Consider the following 22,215-nt stretch of genomic DNA (forward strand, 5'->3'; position numbering starts at 1 on the left):
GGGGGAAGTATACCATGAAGTAGGGAGCGGTTGAAATGACTTTTTTTCCCTCATGTGCTCGCGACACTGCAATGTGAGTGACGTGATACAGTCACATTCGATTAAAGGGGTTGTACAGAGGGTTTCCCACGTGAATTTGTGAGGTGCAGGGTGGCATGGCATGATTCAGTTACATTATATAGAACAGCTGTCCCTTGTGAAAGTTACTTCAGTGTGATTAAGCAACATTCGATTGTGGGGGAGTTAAGGGTGTACTCATGTGAAACTGCAAGCAGCAGCATGGCGCAGCATGATACAAAAACACTTGAGTGATGAGTGGTAACCACATTAAAGTTTGCACAGTGAGCCTTGGCTTGAGCTGGGACAACTTTTTGCCTGTGTTGAGCTCCGTCAAGGCGGGGGATGGAACAGCAGGCTGCTTGCTGCTTGTGCTGATTGACACATTTACAAAACAAAAGACGCTGATGGAGAGGTGCGAAGGGATTTTGGTGGGCAGGGATTATGAGTTTGTTCGTAGACTTCAGGGATTCTAGTGTTAATGGTCTTAACAGACCAAGGGATGCCCTTCACCTCAGAGATGTTGGCAAGTTACTCCAGCCAGGAGATCATGTTATTGTGCTCATTCCCACCTCAGATTCTAAACTTTTTGGCTCACTGGCAAGGCCCTTATGAAGTTAAACAGAGAAAAGGGCTGGTTGATTATTTGGTGAAACAGCCAAATTGTTGTTCAACTGAATGAATATACCATGTAAACCTGCTGAAGCTGTGTAAAGCAAGGGAGCCTGACCCTTCTCCGCTCAACCCCGATTTTTCTTTTCTTATGGAACACACCTTAACTTTGGCCCTAATTTGACAGGCCAGCAATGACAAGAGCTCGAAACATCTCTTCCTTGAGATGGTGTACAAATGACTCAGCAGGAAATCCCTGATTGTGTATGACATCATCACAGAGGCCTGGGGTTACTGTCCAAGAACACTGGTACAGACTCCCAGAGGCAAATCATGCAGAAGTGGAGCTCAAGATCCAGCGGAGGCTAGACCTAGGTGTTATAGAGCAGGGGTCCCCAACCCCCGGTCCGCGGCCGTCTGACAGCCGGGCCGCGAGAGAACTGCCGGCAACGGCGACTCACTCAGACTTTTCAGAACGCTTGGCGGGTGGTGCTTTGCAGCGGTGCAGAGAGAGGAGAGAGACCGAGGTGAGAGACTATTACAACAAAGTATTTTTATGGTCCCGACAGTTTCCCCATATGACATGAGTCTATAGAAATCACGTTACTACGAAGTACATTCAACAGATGCTTTCATTACAACGAAGTGACCTTGAAATGCTTGAACGAATCATCCACAGAGCAGTTAGATCTGTGGTTGCAGCTCAGTTGTACACGTTTGCACAATGATCCCCAAACAGAAACATTGTAAAAAAATCACTTTCTTCGAACTTTCCTCATACTGTTTTTTTTTTTTTTTTTTTTTTTTTGCTGTTTTTGTTTTCTGTGGTTTTCATTGATTACTTTTGCTTATTGCTTGTCAACATTTGAAAAACATCCATTGGAATTTAACTCATTGTCACCCTCCTATAGAAACGGCAGACACGAAAAAAAGATTGCAGTGTTAATGTTTGTGATGTGCAATCTGTTGGATTGGCAAATGTAAAGCATATGTCTTTGTTATATGCAAAAAAAGAAGAAAAATCTCAGATTGCAAATGTATGCGAACTGCTTAATAACTTTAATAATAATAGAAATGTTATGTAAATTGTGTATAAAACTGCCCCCCCCAAACTAACCATCATCAACCCCCCGGGCGGCCGGTGGAAAAATTTGCATCTAATAAAGTGGTCCTTGCTGTCAAAAAGGTTGGGGACCACTGTTATAGAGGAACGCTTTAGTCCCTGGTCTAGCCCCATCGTGCTGATCCCTAAGCCTGATGGGAGTTGGCGCTTTTGCAATGACTTCCGTCAGATTAATGAAATCTATCACTTTGACACATTTCCAATGCCTGCAGTGGACAAGCTCCTCAAGTGACTTGATAAAACTCAGTATCTTACCACCCTTGACATGATAACAGGGCACTGGTAAGTTCCTTTAATAGATTCTGCCAAGGAAAAGACCATGTTTAACACCCCTAGTGGACACTGATGATACCGTATCTTCCCATTTGGGTTGCACAGGGCCCCAGCGACCTTCGAGCACCTGATGGACAGAGTGCTTTGGCCCCACAACACCTATAGTGCTGACTACTTGGTTAACATCATTATCTATTCAGACACATGGGAGAAGCACATCTAGCAAGTTCGAGCTGTGCTCCTAAGTAATTCCGGACTCCAGATAAACCCTAAAAAGTGCTCTTCAAGCTAACGGAGGCTGAGAATATGGGCTATAGGCTATGGGTGGGTAGGGTTTACAAGCAGAATTTAAAAAGTGCCATTAAGTTTAACTTAAAGTCAAGCTACAATAGAAATTCACATATTGGAAAAGCCACATGTTCAGTATTGAAGTGCAGAAGGAAAAGAAAAAAAAAACTTTGTTAATGAAATTACAGGGATGACAATAAAAAATGTTTTCTAAAGAATCAAGAATTAATAAAAAAACAGCTAATATACAATAGGGCTATTTTCCTATCACATAAAAGATATCAGCACAAAATATTGTATGCACCTACTATGGAAATTTGCAAAAGTGTAATTGGCCTACGGTTGGCTTTTCTTTACCGCAGGATTGAGATTATTGGTAGTGATAATCAGGGAATATTAATGCCTTTAACAAGTAGGGTATTCCGATCAAATTAACATAATAAAGATTGCACTCTTCTGGCATCCATTTGTTCTAACATAGCAGTTTAACTTAAAATTTATAAGCCAATGTACAAACATTACTTTTTGTTTAGGATTTTCTAATGGTCATTATAGAGATAATCATGACACAATGTCTGGGGGTTATTAAAAGCCACATTTGTTTATGTAAGTTGCTGGTTTCAGTGAAAAACCATCACAAAATAAAACTGTAAAATCAAAATGCAATCTATTTGTATAAGTTATGTATTCTAAAAAAATGAATGCCACCTAAAAATGCTCACTTGGGGTGAGAGGCAACACCATTTGCACACTTTTCCAAAATTCATTAGCTGATCCTAGCCAAAATCTTTCACAAGACTTGCCACCAGTCTAGCACCCAGGCCAATGAATTTAAGATCTTGTTTAAGTGCTTGATCATATCTTTCACTCTCTCTCACACACATACACACCCTTTGCATAGCTTCCCAGGATGACTCCACTTCTCGTGACAGAATCTTTTATCCAGGTCTGTGTGGTCCCACCAGATTTTTCATCCCAAAATGCCACTGCTTTGTATACTCTTACTTGTATTCTGTTTCCCTGGCTTCAACTAAAACGGTGAAATGGCCATATCATTTCAAACTGACAGAAAGAGCTTTAAAAATAACAAACAAAAAATTCACCAATAACACTCACCTGATCATGACTTTCTGCATACGCAATACACTTTTCTCCATGCCTTCTGTTCACCAGTGTGTAAATGATATTACCCATATTCCAGTCTTCATCTTTCTTCTCCTTAAGAATCTGTAAGATTAGAAAATATAAATCAATTCTGTAGACATAAAACGATAACAAAAAAACACATTATGTTCTTCTCAATATTTTATTTAACAAACAGACATCATATGTATAATTTTAGAATCAAAGACTGTAGATTAAGACCGCAAGTGATTTTGTGTGATAACAATCCAAATCTTAAACAAAAATCAGCAGATGTCTCACACCTTGTCCAGTGAAGGGTGTAGCCAGCCAATCCCATACATTTTTACTCCACAACCATGTTTTAAACTCCAAATATAAATCCCACTACTGATATAATTCAATTGAAAGAAATTAGTATGACATAAGCTCAAATAATCTTAACCCTTACCATTCCTTTTTAAACATGCCCCACTTCTTTCAAAGATTGCAATAGTCCAAAGTAAGTGTCGATATGATAACTCTTTTCAAAAATATTTCAGAAGTATAAATGTAAGCCATATTTTCTGTTTATTTTATGAAATTTGATCTTATCTGTAAGTGACAAGATGTTTGAGAGACACTTGATTTTATTTACCTATTTTAATAGTAATAATAAGGTGAGAATCAAACAACAATTGGAAAGTATAACAAAAATAGAAAACTCTTAAAGCCTATTATTGCCATAAAAATAAATGGCTATGACATATTTAAATACATTTATATTATTTGAGAAAAAGTAGGTGAAGCCAAGTTAGAAGAAAACACAACTCATCTTTTTAGAAAGTCATTTTGTTAAAGTATTTTATAGACTCTTCTGTTCTTTTTTATTTTATTATTCTATTTTTACTCTGTAGCACTTTGGGATTGCTAAAATATAAAGTGCAATATAAATAAAATTTATTATTATTATTTATTATTATTATAATAACTGAAAAGTTATTTTTCTGTTAAAAAGTACACATTTTTCATAAAAAGGTGGTGAAGACAGCACAGAATATTGCCAACAACTAAGCTACCTTCTGTTCAAGATGTACATATAACACATGCTGACTTAGAAAGGCAAATGCTATTATAACTTTTTTGATTTGAATGGTAAAGGACAATTCACACTTGCTGAAGTGCATAACAATTTATGTGTATATACAAACACACACACACAAGTTTGTTGATGGGGTTAAAATTCACTGTCAAGTTAAGTTCAGATTCTGATTCTGCAATGTTCAAAACATCAAGAACAGTCAATTATAGCATGGTGTCTGACTGTGTCCCTGTGTATGGATGTCTAGGGAAAATCAATATTGATTTTCACATCTTAAAATTATAATTTTCATCAGAAAAGTATTGGTTTTTCTGTTGTTTGGAGCTCCTAGATGACTATATCACTGCAAAGATAGACCATTTTAGAACAAGTGGTTTCTGAGATATCTGCCCTGAATACCAACAACTATGTACAAAGGTGACTTCAGAAAAAAATATCTTCCTCAAAACAGGTTACCTTCTTACAGGCTCTATTATTTTTGGTCCAGGGTGGTCAATTATTTATCCTCATATGCTACAAAACAGTTTGAACTATATCCAATGATGACTACCAAAGAAAATGTTTAATTTATCCAGGATTGTTGTGATCTGCTCCTTTTAGTTGTGGAGCCAGGGCTATTGATTTGCAAAGTTTCTGCTAAAGTAACTTTTAAGATAAATTATTTAAATATACATGTATGCACACACTGAGGTGCGCACACACAAACACTTCTTAAAAGAGAATATAACTGACAGCTTGTTTACCCTACCAGAGCATATGCTTGGTGAATAGGAGAAATAAATGAACCCACACAAACACACATACCTAGATCTGTAAAGGTCAACATTAAGCCTCCCCATACCAATCTGTCTCTCTATGTAGATTGCTTATTTCAATATCCCCAATAAGTTAAAATTAGCAACACGGGTTTAAATTATTATACATTTATTTATTTACATATTGATTGATTGGCTGTATTATTTGTCCTATGCTGTATGCATGTGCCATTGCCTTGCAATAAGGAGAATGGGGTTTACATCCCATATGCTCCCTGTGTGGAGTTTGCATGTTCTCCATATGGCTGTGTAGGTTTCCTCAATGCATTCTGAAAAAGAAATGCAGGTTAGGTGGAAAGATGTCGCTAAATTGCCTCCTGATATGTGAGTGTGTTTTTGTACACCCTGCGATAGACTGGTGCTCTGTCGATGTGTTGCTCATGTGAATCATATTTCTCGATTTTTCCAAAAAAAGTTACATCCTTGATTTAGAATAAGAAATGGTTCTGCCAGAAAAAAAAATAAATGGAAAAACTGAAAACTAATTTCTGTAGACTTATTAGGTCTAAAAACACAGCTACCTCCAAATATGGTATATTGTCTGGTAGCTATGTTGGGTAGTAACATTATAGCTGAATTTTGATTTGTAACTACTGCAATCAAAACATCCCTGAAGGTCGAAGGACCAATTAATGGCACCAAGTAGATGCTGATTATGGAGGAAAACTTTCTTCTGCCCGCCAAAGACCTAGCACTAGAAGAAGGATTTGCCTTTTAGTATGACAATAATCCCAGGCCGAAAGCTACACTAACTGAAAAACTGCTCAACTACAGAATTATTTTCTATTCATGATACTCAAGATATGTCGACCTGACATATTTTATAAATTGGTTGGGGATATGCTCCAGTTGAGGTGAAAAAACAATGTCACTAGCAGTTTTTAAGATAGTCTTGTCACCGAAATTCTGCGTGTTGGCCAAAGTGATTGGCACAAAGTAAATTAGCATATTATTTTCTTGTGAAATCTCTAAGGTGGATCAGCTCCCTGGCTTTTAAAAATTCAGTTAGAAAAAGTGTGAAATTTTAAATTGCCAGTGCTGGTCTTTTATGTTTTTTTTTAACTTTACTGATCAAGCATCCTGTCACATTAAAAATGTATAGGTTTATAGTTATTTTGCTTGTGTCAATCGGAAGCATTTCAATTGATAGGTGTTAAATAAAATGCAGACATTCTGTTTAAAATTTCATTTTTTTTACCCTCCTCATATTCCACATGAAAACAAATTTTTCATCTCTTTAGAACAAACTTCAGTCTTCGGTTTTGTGGAATATATTGTATACATGTGAAAATGTAACATTCATGGCTTATTAAAAGTAAACATTGCTTGTATAGCTTGGCCACTACCGTTTGGCTCCATAGCTTTCAATTAAAATTTCTTTTACCTCTGTATCTTCTTTGTAACAACTCTGCTGCCTCTATAGGACTTTTAACCTCCAATTTGAAAGTCATATTCTGTCTTACTTTGGTGTAAAGCAATGTATTTGTTAAGAACCCATTAATGCCAAATAGCTGATCACGCTCAACCTCTCTTTCTTATACTACTTCTTTACTTTTTTTTTTTTTTTTTTTTTTTTTTAAGAATATTCATTGTCTGAGAATTAGATCATACACAAGATGTTATCAAAAGATCAAACCTCTCTTCTATTGCAGTGTGTGCAGGCTGTTATAGTTAATGGTCCTGAACAATAAGTAGTAATAGAGGATCATAATCTAGAATCTGTATTCTTTTATGAATTACATACGATTAAATAAAAAAATAGTCATTGCTTCATTTCAAATTACTGAAAAGTTCTAATCACAATAACTACAGTTTTGCTTTTCTTTTAGAGGAAAAAAATATAAAGTGTTTCAAGCTGAATATTTCAGAAATTAGCTGCTTGCTTCAGAATTCCTTGCTGAAGACCCTCATCAACAAATCCAGTAAAAATGTTATAATAAGTACATTCTCAGTCTTCTTTCCTCCTTTCTTTCTAAAAGTAAAATCCAAATTTTTGCAATATACCTACTTTACTTAAAGATGATTTTTTGCATAATGATAGCAAACCCAATAGTTATTTCAATTACTCATTTTTTAATGAATTCGAGAAGTGCTTCTCTATAATAGCTACATACAGCTTCAAATTATAATAATGTTATCTGTACGCTGATTTCATCATTTATTCCCTGAAAATGCCTTACAGTCAATGTATTATTTAGCAAAATTAGTTAATGTTCTGTGTAGGATATATGAGTCCGAAAGACAATGGCCATTTCACGAGATTCAGCTTCTTCATCTTGATTTACCGCTGTACTAGGTACAGAAAAAGAGCTTGATACACAGTGAATATTTCAGTAAAATCTTATTCATTTAGCTTTTTTTAGTTTGCCAAAATAAATCATAACAGTACATTAGCATTTTCATAAAAATTATATTATTTTAGTTTGCTTGTTTACAATTTGTATTTACCATTTTTTACTTCAAATATCAAAAAGTATGTCATTTGGCTAGGGGTGTCCACACTTTTATATGATAATGCAACTAAAATATTTTCCCCTTTATATGGAGTTTCTTACAGATCTACTGATATGCCTCATGTTTGCACTAAATAACTTCCAAAGCAGAGCAGATCTCCTCTGTAGTTAAAGAATATTTCTATTTTCTCAGTTTTGGTTTCATGTGTCAGCTTTCTGGCTACGGAGGTACAGTGGTTGGTAGCCTCTACCACAAAAGTCAAATAAAACTGTTTTGCTGATCTAAAAATACATGAACCCTCTAAAATATAAAAAGAAAAATTTGAAATTAAATCATCGATTGTACTTGATATTTAACTGCCAATGTAAACAACCAGTTGCCTTAATTGGTCAGGACATCCTGACATGATTTGATGTAACACAGTAAAAACAATAAAGCATGACCATGTGTATCATAATCAGCAAAAGTGATGACATTAAAAAAACAAAAACTTGTAAAAGTTTGTGGATCTCCCCTCATTTTCTTATTTATATTTCTTATTTCCTTCAAACAAACAATATTATGTGAAAAGATCCATGATATAGTGAAAACCAATTTAATAATTTTTTATCACACCTAGAATATAGTCTGAGAGCTTCTTAGCATTCCAGTGTTTATGTGCTAACCAAATGACACACGTAGCGACCAACATCTTTAACACCTCTCTACAACCAGGCTTTTGTTCCATCGTGTTTCAGAAGTCATCTCTGTCATACCAGTACCAAAGAACTCAACGGTTCCATGCATTCACTCCCATTATATGATTAAAAACTTTGAGAGACTTGCCAAGGCCCACATAATATTAAGACTCTGCCACATATTGGATCCGCTTCCAGTTTGCTTACCATCCTAATTGCTTCTTTGATGACACTTCAGTCATAGATAGATAGATAGATAGATAGATAGATAGATAGATAGATAGATAGATAGATAGATAGATAGATAGATAGATAGATAGATAGATAGATAGATAGATAGATAGATAGATAGATAGATAGATAGATAGATAGATAGATAGATAGATAGATAGATAGATAGATACTTTATTAATCCCAGGGGGAAATTCACATACTCCAGCAGCAAAAAATATTAAATTAAAGAGTGATAAAAAATGCAGGTAAAAAACAGACAATAACTTGAATAATGTTCAACGTTTACCCCCTCTGGTGGAATTGAAGAGTCGCATAGTTTGGGGGAGGAATGATCTTCTCAGTCTGTCAGTGGAGTAGGACAGTGACAGCAGTCCTGTCGCTGAAACTGCTCCTCTGTCTGGAGATGACACTGTTTAATGGATGTAGTGGATTCTCCATAATTGATAGGAGCCTGCTGAGTGCCCGTTGCTCTGCTACGGATGTCAAACCGTCCAGCTCTATGCCAACAATAGAGCCTGCCTTCCTCACCAGTTTGTCCAGGCGTGAGGCATCCTTCTTCTTAATGCTGCCTCCCCAGCACACCACTGCGTAGAAGAGGGCACTCGCCACAACCATCTGATAGACCATCTGCAGCATCTTACTGCAGATATTGAAGGATGCCAGTCTTCTAAGGAAGTACAGGCGGCTCTGTCCTTTCTTGCACAGAGAATCAGTATTGGCAGTCCAGTCCAATTTATCGTCCAGCTGCACTCCCAGGTATTTATAGGTCTGCACCCTCTGCACACAGTCACCTCTGATGATCACGGGGTCCATGAGGGGCCTGGGTCTCCTAAAATCCACCACCAGTTCCTTGGTTTTGCTGGTGTTCAGTTGTAGGTGGTTTAAGTCGCACCATTTAACAAAGTCCTTGATGAGGTTTCTATACTCCTCCTCCTGCCCACTCCTGATGCAGCCCACGATAGCAGTGTCGTCAGCAAACTTTTGCATGTGGCAGGACTCCGAGTTATATTGGAAGTCCGATGTATATAGGCTGAACAGGACCGGAGAAAGTACAGTCCCCTGCGGCGCTCCTGTGTTGCTGACCACAATGTCAGATCTGCAATTCCCGAGACGCACATACTGAGGTCTGTTTGTAAGATAGTCCACGATCCATGCCACCAGGTATGAATCTACTCCCATCTCTGTCAGCTTGTCCCTAAGGAGCAGAGGTTGGATGGTGTTGAAGGCACTAGAGAAGTCTAGAAACATAATTCTTACAGCGCCACTGCCTCTGTCCAAGTGGGAGAGGGATCGATGTAGCATATAGATGATGGCATCTTCCGCTCCCACCTTCTCCTGGTATGCGAACTGCAGAGGGTCGAGGGCGTGTTGGACCTGTGGCCTCAGGTGGTAAAGCAGCAGCTGCTCCATGGTCTTCATCACATGTGATGTTAGAGCGACAGGCCGGAAGTCATTCAGCTCACCAGGACGTGATACCTTTGGGACTGGGGTGATGCAAGATGTTTTCCAAAGCCTCGGGACTTTCCCCTGTTCCAGGCTCAGGTTGAAGATGAGCTGTAGAGGAACCCCCAGCTCTGATGCACAGACCTTCAGCAGTCGTGGCGATACTCCATCTGGACCTGCTGCTTTGCTGGCACGAAGTTTCCTCAGCTCTCTGCTCACTTGCGCTGCTGTAATTGTGGGTGGGGATGTCTCTCCTATGTTGGTATCAGCAGAAGGATGTGTAGAGAGTGCAGTACTCCGAGGTGAGAGTGGGTTAGGGTGGTCAAACCTGTTAAAGAAGATGTTCATTTGGTTTGCTCTCTTCACGTCTCTCTCGATGGTGGTACCCCGCTTCGAGCTGCAGCCAGTGATGATCTTCATCCCATCCCACACTTCCTTCATGCTGTTGTTCTGCAACTTCTGCTCCAGCTTTCTCCTGTACTGCTCCTTCGCCGCCCTGAGCTGGACTCGGAGTTCCTTCTGCACGCGCTTGAGCTCATGCTGATCACCGTCTTTAAAGGCCCATTTCTTCTGGTTCAAAAGGCCCTTGATGTCACTTGTAATCCATGGCTTGTTGTTAGCATAGCAGCGTACAGTTCTTACTGGAACTACAGTGTCCATACAGAAGTTGATGTAGTCAGTAGTGCAGTCAACAACCTCCTCAATGTTCTCACTACGTGATCCCTGCAGGATATCCCAGTCTGTAGTTCCAAAACATTGTCTCAGAGAATTCTCAGCCTCCAGGGTCCACTTCCTGAATGATCGTGTGGTTACAGGTAGGACTCTCACTTTTGGTTTGTAGTGAGGCTGAAGCAGAACCAGGTTATGATCTCCTTTCTCAAGCGCAGCAGCGGGGTGGCACTGTATGCGTCTTTAACGTTTGCATACAGTAAATCAATAGTCTTATTTCCCCGGGTGCTGCAGTCCACATACTGGGAGAATGCAGGTAATGTTTTGTTGCATTTTATTTTATTGCACTTCATTTAAGCCTGGCTCTCACTTGGAGGGTAGAGACATGTTTTGCAGGTGCTATTCTTAAGATTTAAGCCCCACATTCAATAAAATAAATGGGCTCGGAAACTCCCATCAGTCTGAGCTGGAAAAAAATGCTATCTTTCTGAGCACTGGTGACCACCATGGCTGTGTTTTGAGTCCTCTACTCTTCATCCTGATTGACCCATGACTGTGACTGCACCTAGTACAACATGAAACACATCATTAAGCTCACGGATGACACAAATGTCATAGGCCCCATAAGTGATGATAATGAGATGGCTTACTGAAACTTGTAGACAGTTGTAAGAACAATAACCTGACCCTGAATGTCAATAAATAAAATTACATTACTGTTGAGTTCAAGAAAAACCATAACATTCACCTTCCCCTCTCTCTCAGCAGCTCTACTGTGGAGTCAGTCAGATGAGATAAGAAATGATTACTCCAGGACCCAACACACCTCCTCCCTTGTCAAGAATGGGCCATTTGGACTTCCACCAGCACATTAGAAGAGCTTGCATTTCTCCTCCCACCCTAATCTCCTTCAACAGAGACACTATAAAGAGTGTATTGATTACCAGCATCTCTATCATTATATGGGGACTGCACTGCCTCAGACCAGATATCCCTACACATAGTAGTGAGAGCAGCTGAGAAAATCATTGGCACATCTCTCCCTCTGATACAGGAACTCTATAACAAATGTTGCTAAAACAGAGCCATCAACATTATTAGAGTGTGCACTCACCCCAGCAATGGACTGCTTGCCCTTCTGCCCTCTGGTAAGAGATACCCAAGTATGCAGAGCAGAACTGACAGATTTCATAAAAGTTTTGACCCACATGTTTGATAACAGTGCTAGTCTGTTAATACAAATAATATATAATATATAACTTACTGTGCAATGTGGTAGTGACTGTCTGTTGTTTAATCTTATTGTTTAATCTTTATGTCCAGGCACTATTCAAGAAATGGATGTGGAGGTGGTCCATTCCTGCAAGTACTTGGGGATCCACATTAATGACAGGTTGGACCGGTCTTGACACACAGAGCAACTATATCAGAAAAGGCAGAGCAGACTCTTTTTCCTTAGGAGACTGCATTCCTTTAATATGAGAAGTAATATTCTTCACTTCTCCTATAACTCTGTGTGATTTTCTACACTGTGGTGTGTTGGGCTGGCAACATCATTTCAAGAGAGGCCCACCAAATCAATAAGCTAATTAAAAGGGCAGGCTCAGTTATAGGATGCGTTCTAGACCCCCTGGTGGTAGTAGCGAAGGAGACAATGAAAACAAAACTGAGTTCCATTGTGAACAATGCTGCACATCCTGTCTCTGACACACTAACACCGAGTACATTCGCCCAAAGAATTATTCAGCAGAAGTTTGTCAAGAAATGCAACTGGGGCTCCATTATACCAACAGCAATACGTCTGCATAATACCCCACAGCCAAGTGATGTTCTATCTATTCTTGTTGTTATTCTTGTTTATTTTTGCTGTCTATACTTGCACATAAGTGGGCTGGGTGATACAATTGCACTGTGCTGTGCACTGTTGTGTGTCACTTTGAATGACAAATAAAGTTAACCTTGAACCTAGAACCCATCTCCCTACTCAAGAGGTGTGGGTTTGATTCCCAACCATAGGTGCTGTCACTACAAAGTTTGCATGGACTTTCCTCCCATATTTTAAAGATATGTATGTTTGAATACCTAGCAACTAGAAATTGGTCAGGTGCAATATATGTTATCCAAAAACTCTGGAAAACTGTCTTCCCAGCAGCATAGCTAGTAAGGCTGCACTTTCCATTTCAGCGCAGTGTAGGTATTTAATTTAGTGGACTCATGTTAAGAAGTCATTAGGTTTAAATTTAATGCATTGTGATGATGTGTCTGCTGCCTCCAAATCAGGATATGACTATCTGAACTGCCAGCTACAGAAATTTATACTGACATGAGGACAGTGCTGCTTTAGACTTTTGCAAAATGTTTAATTGAAAAAGTTCTGCATTTTCTTTCAATTTGTGTAATGATTCTCCTTGCATTGTATGCTTTGGTTTGCCACATTTTCTTTTTTTCTTTTTATCATTTTTTAATAACTTTCTAGCAAATAATACAATTATAAATCACTTTTAATGAGAGGCTTTTATTATAATTGAAATTATACTCATATGTGTACTATACAGGAAATTGGAGAAATTGAGTCTTGAGGTCTCCCATACTTTAAATGTTTAAACATTATTAAGCAAATTTAGCCCATATGCTTTTTTATTGATGTGCCACAATTCTGATATACTTTTGCAGGAGTAGCGTTTCAGACTAGTCATGGTTCAGCTCTTTATGGGGTACATTCACTGGTTTAACAACTGGATTTATGTGTGTGTGTTTTAACTGAGCAATATCCCACATTAGCCTTGGTGCAGTTTTGCTTTATCTAATGTGAAGTATTATTTATAACTTAATATTAATTCAACAGCACATTAAGACCATTACTTTAGTAAGTTTGTTAGCTGCAATCAGCAGTTGGTTAAGCTGCAGAAGAGACATTCTTGATTTTTTCTGTTTATTTTTTCATGTATTTATTTACATTTTAATTTACTTTATGACTAGGTGTGCTACCCGTCTAAGAAGGGTTGAAATCTAAGTAATCAATGTAGACCTCAGTGTTAACGTTTGCAGTGCACCATCTATTGGAATGTATTTTATCGTGCATGTAGTAATAAAATGCATTGCACTTGTTTCTCCAACAGATGGCATATCATAAACATCTGTGGTAATAAAATACATCATTACAAATGTTTGTGATACACCACCTGTTGGAATGACAAATTCAATGCATTTTATCACTATAAATGTTTGCGATGCACAATCTGCATCACAATGAAATGACAGATACACAGACTCAAAGACATCCTTTTATTAAGACTGATTCCCCATTACTCAGAGCTGTGTGTTGATGTTCTGTACACATGAGCCCTGTGTGCTTATTGGTGGCTAGCTTACACACATGTTTTCAATTCAATCTGCATTTGGCTTCTCACAGTAGAAAATTACAGTGTTGCACTGCGCAGGATAGAATTCCGTTTGGTCTCATCTGTTGTTCATGCATTCTGAGGCATATTTCTTATGAATCAAAAATATTGTGGGTCTTATTTATATTGTAATTATGTGTCAACCCAACCTAAGCTGTGTTTGTTCCAGCATCACCAATGCTACCTCTGTGTGCATGTGTATTTACTTTCTTTCAAAGCAAAACAGAGGGACTAATTTTGTGTTTGGATTTCAAATTTGCCACTATCATTTAGTATTGGTTGGATCACCAGGTTTTGGGTTTGGGCTTTCTTTTCTTGCATTAACAGATTTCACTTGTTGCAAATGTTATGTGCAGTAAAATAGTCTGCAGAATGTACAATTACAATGCTCATTATACCTTTTGCTACACACTCTCCAACATGATGAAATTTTCTTTAAGTGTGTTCATGTCTGTAAGCTATCAAGTTATCTACACTTGTATGAGTGTGTGTGCCCTATGATGAGCTGTTGCCTTGCCCATACTTGGTTCACTTATCCCATCCAGTGATACTGGTAATTGCTCCCAACCATCCTAATCTGGATAAACAAATTAGAAAAAAAGACTGCATATGCCATCATTGGAAAGAGATCTCTCTGACAAAATTATGAAAATTGGACATTGTCAAATATCACAAATACAGAATTTGAGTAATACAACTTTGCTTTGGATAAAACAGCTGACATATGTACCTTCATATAACACAGAACTCTCCAATCTGGAGGCATTGGCTTAAAGGTATGAATAAAATAATGTAAATGGACTAGTAATTTCCACTGTTAAATGAATTTTGATAAAGCTGTTAGATGTGACAATACTACTACTAATTCTTCTAATCTTAACTAATTTAGTCATTGCAAAAGAAAGTCAGTTCCCAGCTACTAAAGCCCAAAATGTTCATTATCTAGTGAAATACATGTGTCATTCTGCTCTCATATGCAGAGATGTATTTAATTATATGTTCCATCCATTAAAGAATGGAGTTTCTGGTCATCTCAGAGAGGAATCTGGAAAAGGCAGTTGGCCAAGAGTTGTACATCTTGAATTTTCTTGAGCTGTGATTTAGATCTTGGCCAAATTCGCAAAACGGGACAGATGTGCTATCATGATGAAAGTAGAGTGCTACAATGATCTGTGCCCATATTTATTAAGTATCTCAGAATGATTCCTAGGAACTGCACTCAAAGTGTGACTAGTATAAGAGTTTATTATAACAATAATAATACTCAAAGAAGAAGTTGAAGGAATATTTAATTAGGTAGCATGCTGCATATAATTGTTACCACTTCGCAGCAACATCAAAAAATACTAATATAACGAACACCGAAATGGAAAGATAGACATATACACTGAATAAGAGTTTAGACCTATAACAGGAATATTTATTTAACAAAGAATGATCCACTCTTTCAAAAGAATCATCTTCCCACTGTTGTGTTCACGGGAAATGCCTCATAAAGTAACAGTTATGCTGAAACTGGCCATTGTGCTGTTTCTAAAGTCATGTTCACTCCTCTAGTATTTCTAATTGTCTCTCACTGTGCCATGATTCTCCTTATCTTCGGCAAGGCTCTATTTATTCAGTTCCCTAGGAATCTCTGTCTGCCTTAGCGAACCGTCTCATGTTTTCAAGCGGCAATGTAAATACTCCAAGGGTTCATGGTATCAGAGCTCAGCATACCTGTGTGGCATTCTGCTCTCAATTACTTGTCCAGCCCCGTTTATCTTTAGGGTAATTTGCTGGCCAGTACAGTGCAGTTTGCATCCATGACCACATGTGTGTTGATATTGTGACACTGTTTGTGATTCACGTATGTATGCTCATCCACACTTGGAGCAATGATATTTATGTGTATGCAGATTTGCATGCATGTAGTCTGCTTTAACACTACCTCACATGGAGTGGTGGGAACATGTAAGAATATGTGTACTACATCATGTGTTGTAAGGCTGAACAAATGTTGATGTAAAATTTGAGAAATGGTTGGTTGTGATATACCCAAATTTGACCAATTATTACACAATCTTTAAAGGAAAAGATGCAGAATATGTCCCTTTAAAGTCTTGTGAGTGAAGAGATTAGGTGATGGTGGTTGTTATTATCATAATCCATCTTCTCAGTTATCAATATTTTAAGATGTACAATTTCAATCATTCAAATGCATGCTTTTATACTGGTTCCTTGTCAGCCCCTTGTTAGCAATTGTGAAGTACTGCAGCTGGGCTCCCTTCCTGACACCTGGTCTAATTCATTATTTCCTTCAGCAGAATGAAACTGGGCAAGATTCATCTGAATCTGTTTAAAAGATATGACGCAGACATTTATGCATAGTTAGTAAAATCCAATCTTTTGTAACAGAGCAAGGTTAATAAACTGAAATAAAAAACGATCAGTATTCAAATAATGCAGGCTTTCTGAAAGAATGTACTGTTGTAAATTTTAAGACATACAAGATGTTGGCTTTCTTTAAGAAAAATAAGGACGCTCACACAAGTACTTAAAATGAAGAGGAAACCAACACTCCTGCCATAGGCCTTTTGTGTATAACACATTATGGACCACATTACACTTGTAAATTTGAATTATGGGAAGTTTATGAAAAATTCAAAACAACCTACTGAAGAGTTAAGTATAAAATGCATTATAGGAGATTATGTTCAATATGGTGTCCCGCAGGGCTCAGTACTGGGACCTTTACTGTTTTCACTTTACATGCTTCCACTGGGATCTCTCATTAGGAAACATAATGTTAATTTTCACTCGTATGCAGATGACACCCAGTTATACCTTTCTTTTAAATCAGATGAAGTTTCTCCAATGCTGTCTTTAATTAGTTGTGTTAGTGAATTAAAGGAGTGGATGAATAAGAACTACTTGTCTTTAAATACAGATAAAACAGAGATGATAATTGTTGGAGGGAATGATGCTGATCACAACAATATTTTGTCATCATTTAACTCAGTGGGAATCCCAGTCAATTTTACTGAATCAGCCCGCAATCTAGGAGTTATCTTTGACTCTAGCATGTCATTTAAAGCGCATATTACAAAGTTGTCCAAAACATGTTTCTTCCATCTTAAAAATGTTAGGAAATTAAGGCGCTTTTTAAATAAACAGGATTCTGAGAAACTAATTCATGCATTTATCTCTAGTAGGATTGACTACTGCAATGCGGTGTTCACTGGATGTTCAAACTGTTCTTTATACAGCCTCCAGTTAATCCAAAATGTGGCTGCGAGAATTATTACAAGAACAAGAAAATACGAACACATAACTCCAGTCCTTAAATCCTTACACTGGCTACCGGTTAAGTTTAGGGCAGATTTCAAAATCCTTCTTTTAACATATAAAGCATTAAATGGTCGAGGTCCGGCTTAATTAATAAAATAACAGTGGGAGGTCGAGCTTTTAGTTACAGGGCCCCTAAACTGTGGAATGGTCTGCCTGCTACTATAAGAGATGCCCCTTCGGTCTCAGCTTTTAAATCCCGGCTGAAGACTCACTACTTCAGTTTAGCATATCCTGACTAGAGCTGCTGATTAACTATACAGACTGTATCTCTGTTGTTAGTCATTAGCACTTAAACATAAGTAACATGACAGTTATAATTGTATACTAACCCTCACTTCATCGGATTGGCTGGCCCAGCACTGTTTCAGCCGTGGAATGGCCGAATGGGGGAGGCAGCTTGAAGGATGAGGTCTCCAGGACTCTACACAAATCCAAATCTTATCATGGGATATATCATCTACTGTTAAATTCTGCTCTGTACTTCTAAAATTTATATTTTTTATTTCTTACTATATTGAGGAATTGTTCTGTTCTGTGAACTGCATTGTATTGTATTGACCCCCTTCTTTTGACACCCACTGCACGCCCAACCTACCTGGAAAGGGGTCTCTCTTTGAACTGCCTTTCCCAAGGTTTCTTCCATTTTTTCCCTACAAGGTTTTTTTGGGAGTTTTTCCTTGTCTTCTTAGAGAGTCAAGGCTGGGGGGCTGTCAAGGGGCAGGGCCTGTTAAAGCCCATTGCGGCACTTCCTGTGTGATTTTGGGCTATACAAAAATAAACTGTATTGTATTGCATGTTTTATCATGATGTCTGTTTTTTGTGTCTCTCACCAACAATCACTGACAAAACCATTTTTGTTTCCTGGAACCTATGCATCGAAGTAAGACTACTTCAGTATATCCAAACCCCCTCAAAGGTCTCACACCATAGCTTCTGTTTTACTCAAACAAATGTCAGAAACTTAAATCTGGACATTAAGCCTTTGATCCAGAAGCTGTACAGAGTTGGATGTACCCCACCCTGGTGTGCAGTGGGTGGCCATATGCCTTTTGGACACGGTCTTGTGATATTTAATGGCTTCAGTTTGTCATTTATAGTTTTCAGAATTTCTGTAGATTCACAGAGAGCTCTGAACAAATACTTGTGGAATGTTTATTCAAATGAGAATTATACATAATGAAGGAAACATTACTGACCACAATTATTTCTATAACAACCACTAAAATGCCACTTGGAGTCATTAATGATCACAGAAAATCCTGGTACCATTCCAGGAGAGGTCTCTCTGGTGGTGTTCTTACATCCCCGAGTTGTTTTGGTAAATATAAGGATGGGAACCCTTGTAAGTGTCTGTGTTGCCAACCCTCAACTTACAAAACATTCAGAATCATGGATTAAGATAATGGTGCCTCCTTGGCATCTACGGTGTCTATAAAAAATATTCACCCTTTTGGAATTTTTATATTCTGTTATTATACAACATTGAATCAGGATTTAGTTTTGCTTTTTTTGACACTGATCAACAGAAAAAGACTTTTTAATGTCCAAGTGAATTAAGATCTCAGCAAAGTGGTCTAAATTAATTATAATTATAAAACACAAAATAATTGTTTGCATAAGTATTCACACAATGACACATCCAACTCATCACTAGTCCAGCCAATTGGTTTCAGAAGTCAAATAATTAGTTTAATGGGTATCACTTTTCTGTAGTGAAGGGGGTTCAATTGATTGTGGCATAAATGCTCCTGTATCTGGAAAGTCCAACTTGATGTGAATCAGTGTGGTGGCCTAACCCACGCAATGAAGACAAAAAAACAACCCAAGCAACTCTGTGAAAAGGTGGCTAAAAAACAAAAGTCAGGGGATGGATACAAGAAAATATCCATGTTACTGAAAATTGCTTGAAGTTCAGTTAAATCAAAAAGCAAGTGATTGTGGAAGAGCAACAGTAGTAACGAAGGCCACCAAGAGACTTATAAAGGACTAATAAGCTACAGTGACTGAGACTGGAGAGACATACCTTAGTGCTTCACCAGTCACAGGTTTATGAGAGGGGCAAAGAGAAAACCACCGAAAAAAAAAAATGCACATAACATCTCGGCTAGAGTTTTTGAGAAGGCACATGGGAGACTTTGAAGGTATTAGGTCTGATGAGACCAAAATTGAGGTTTTTGGCCAGACAAATGCCATATTTGGCGGATGCACATTATCAAAACACACCAACCTCACCATAAGGCATGGTTGTGGTACCATCATTCTGTGGGCTATTTCTTTTAAGGCTTGTGAAGGTAGACGGCATCAAAACAAAGGAAAGCCCTGGAGATAAACCTGATATAGTCAGAAACCTGTGCCTTAGGAAAATATTTGTTTTCCAGCAAGACAACAACTCAAAACATAAAGCCAAAGCTACAAATAAATGGCTTAAAAAGAAAAATGTTAATGTCCTGGAGTGGAACCCACGCAATGGAGTTAAGGTTTCATTCCAACTGAGAATCTGAGGATGGACATGAAAAATGCTGGTTACTCATGATCCCATTGCAACCTGACAGAACTTACACAAGTTTAGCAAAGAAGAATGGCAGAAAACTGCATCGACCAGATGTGCAAAGCTGATACAGACTTGTTCACTGTTGTGGCTGTCAAAGATGCATTTTCTAAATACTGACTTGAAGGAGATGAATACTTACATGATTAGTTATTTAGCATTACATATTTGTAATTAATGCAGACCACTTAGCAGAGATCTGCTTTCATTTTGCCATTAGAGTCTTTTTCTGTTAATTAATGTAAAAAAACACAAATTAAATCCACTATTATTCGATGTTGAACAATAAGAAAATGTGAAAATGTCCAAGGAGTGAATACCTCTTATAGGAACAATGTTTGTGTGTGGTGGGGGTGGTGGCAGCTCAGATACAGTACATACTTATTATATTGATTACTTGTTATTAATTTCCATTAATTGTAAATAAAATTTTAAAAATATCCAAAAATAAATGATGCCAGTTTATGTGTGTAGGCACACAAAACACAAGTACAATATTTACAAGTAAAGTAATTTTCTTTACATTCTCATCTTTGGCAAACCACCTTACAATTAAATTAACTGTGATGGTTCTATAAATTTGGATAATTTTAAATTCATACAGAAAGTACTGTATAATTCTACTTTGCTGTTTTAAGTGCTTTTCAATGAGGGAAGTTAATCCTTTGTAATTAGCAAAAGAATCTGTTTCCATCCCAGTGGGTGCTGTGATTGCAATATGCATTCAGCCATTTACTTTAAGCAGATTAATGCCTGGGCCTAAGGGGCATAATATGGAACCTGGTGAAACAGAAAGCAAACTACCACAGTCTTATTTATCCAACAATTGAAATTAGTAGAATATTTAAAGATGTCAAAATAAATGTGTGTTCTTGACTAAATATGTAATATCCTTATATAATATGTTATCTGTATATTAACTATAATTAAATATAGTTATGGGCCAACTTATTAAATACACCTACCATACATTGAACTAGATATGAACCTCTTTTGCCTCCAGTACAGCATAAACTCCTTGAGGCATGGTTTCAGCAAGATGCCAGAAATATCCTTTAAGGATAGCATTCCATAGTCCTATAGATTCTTCTGCCAAATATTCATGAATCTTGTTCCCATTTACCCCAAATGTGTACAAGTGGAATGAGATCTGGGGACTGCAAAGGCCATTAGAGAAAGCTGAAGGCATTTATCATGTTCATGCAACTAGCTTAAAAGATGCACACTTTATGACATGACACAGCATTTTGCTGGAAGTGGACATTTGAAAAATGGGTAGACTGTAAAATGAAATGGATATACATAGTCAACAACAATAATTAAAAACACTGTAGCGTTAAAAAAAAGCCTAATGTGTGCGAAGAATATTATAATATTCTGGCAAAATTTTGACTCCATCTTTTTACATGTTCCAGAGCCAATCAAGATTCAATAGAGCACACAACATTTTTTCAATTTTAACAAAAACATGACCACTGCAGGTTCATCTTCCTGTTCTTAGCTGACAAGAGTTGAACATGTCATGGTCTTCTAACAGCTGTAGCCAATCTGCTTCAGACTCTGACAGGTTTTGCAATTAGGGTTTCATTTCTGAAAATATTATTGTAAAGTGCTGTGTATTGTTCCCTTTCCGTTAACTTTATACACAATAGTGGTAGTTAATTATATAATGCCTTTCCAAAATTTTACTAAATAACAAATTCTACAGTGAAATTTTCCTCTCTGATATTTTGTTTCAAATCAATGAATTTTGAAAGTTTTTAGTTGTGATATTATTTTATGATAGAAAAATCCTACAGAGTATTCAGATTCTATTGTGATCTTCCACCAGTGAATCATTCAAACACTGTCTCTGTCACAGTTTATAGAATTTACTTGTTAAAACAAAGGTCAAAACAATTACTGATAATGCAAATACATAAACTAGAAAATGGGTACAAACCAATATTCTATTCTTTAAATGTCCCAGTGACAACTGTTGGTACAATTACTAGGAAGCAGAAGCTACCGTAAACTAAACAGACACTGTCTATAAAAGGTTGTCCTTCAAAATTCTAAATGTAAACAAAAGAAAACTTATGAGAAAAG

General features: G+C 37.5%; 1 protein-coding gene across 1 annotated transcript in view; it reads right to left on the reverse strand.

The window, feature by feature from the left end:
* The window catches only part of gbe1b (glucan (1,4-alpha-), branching enzyme 1b), a 1,026,151-nt gene that overhangs the window by 295,459 nt on the left and 708,477 nt on the right, over positions 1–22,215 (reverse strand). Inside the window, exon 11 of the mRNA XM_051926986.1 lies at positions 3,470–3,580. Within this exon, the coding sequence (XP_051782946.1) occupies positions 3,470–3,580 (111 nt within the window). The remainder of the gene's footprint in view (positions 1–3,469; positions 3,581–22,215) is intronic.

Source organism: Erpetoichthys calabaricus, chromosome 4, assembly GCF_900747795.2.
Source record: "Erpetoichthys calabaricus chromosome 4, fErpCal1.3, whole genome shotgun sequence".
Taxonomy (NCBI): Eukaryota; Metazoa; Chordata; class Cladistia; order Polypteriformes; family Polypteridae; genus Erpetoichthys; species Erpetoichthys calabaricus.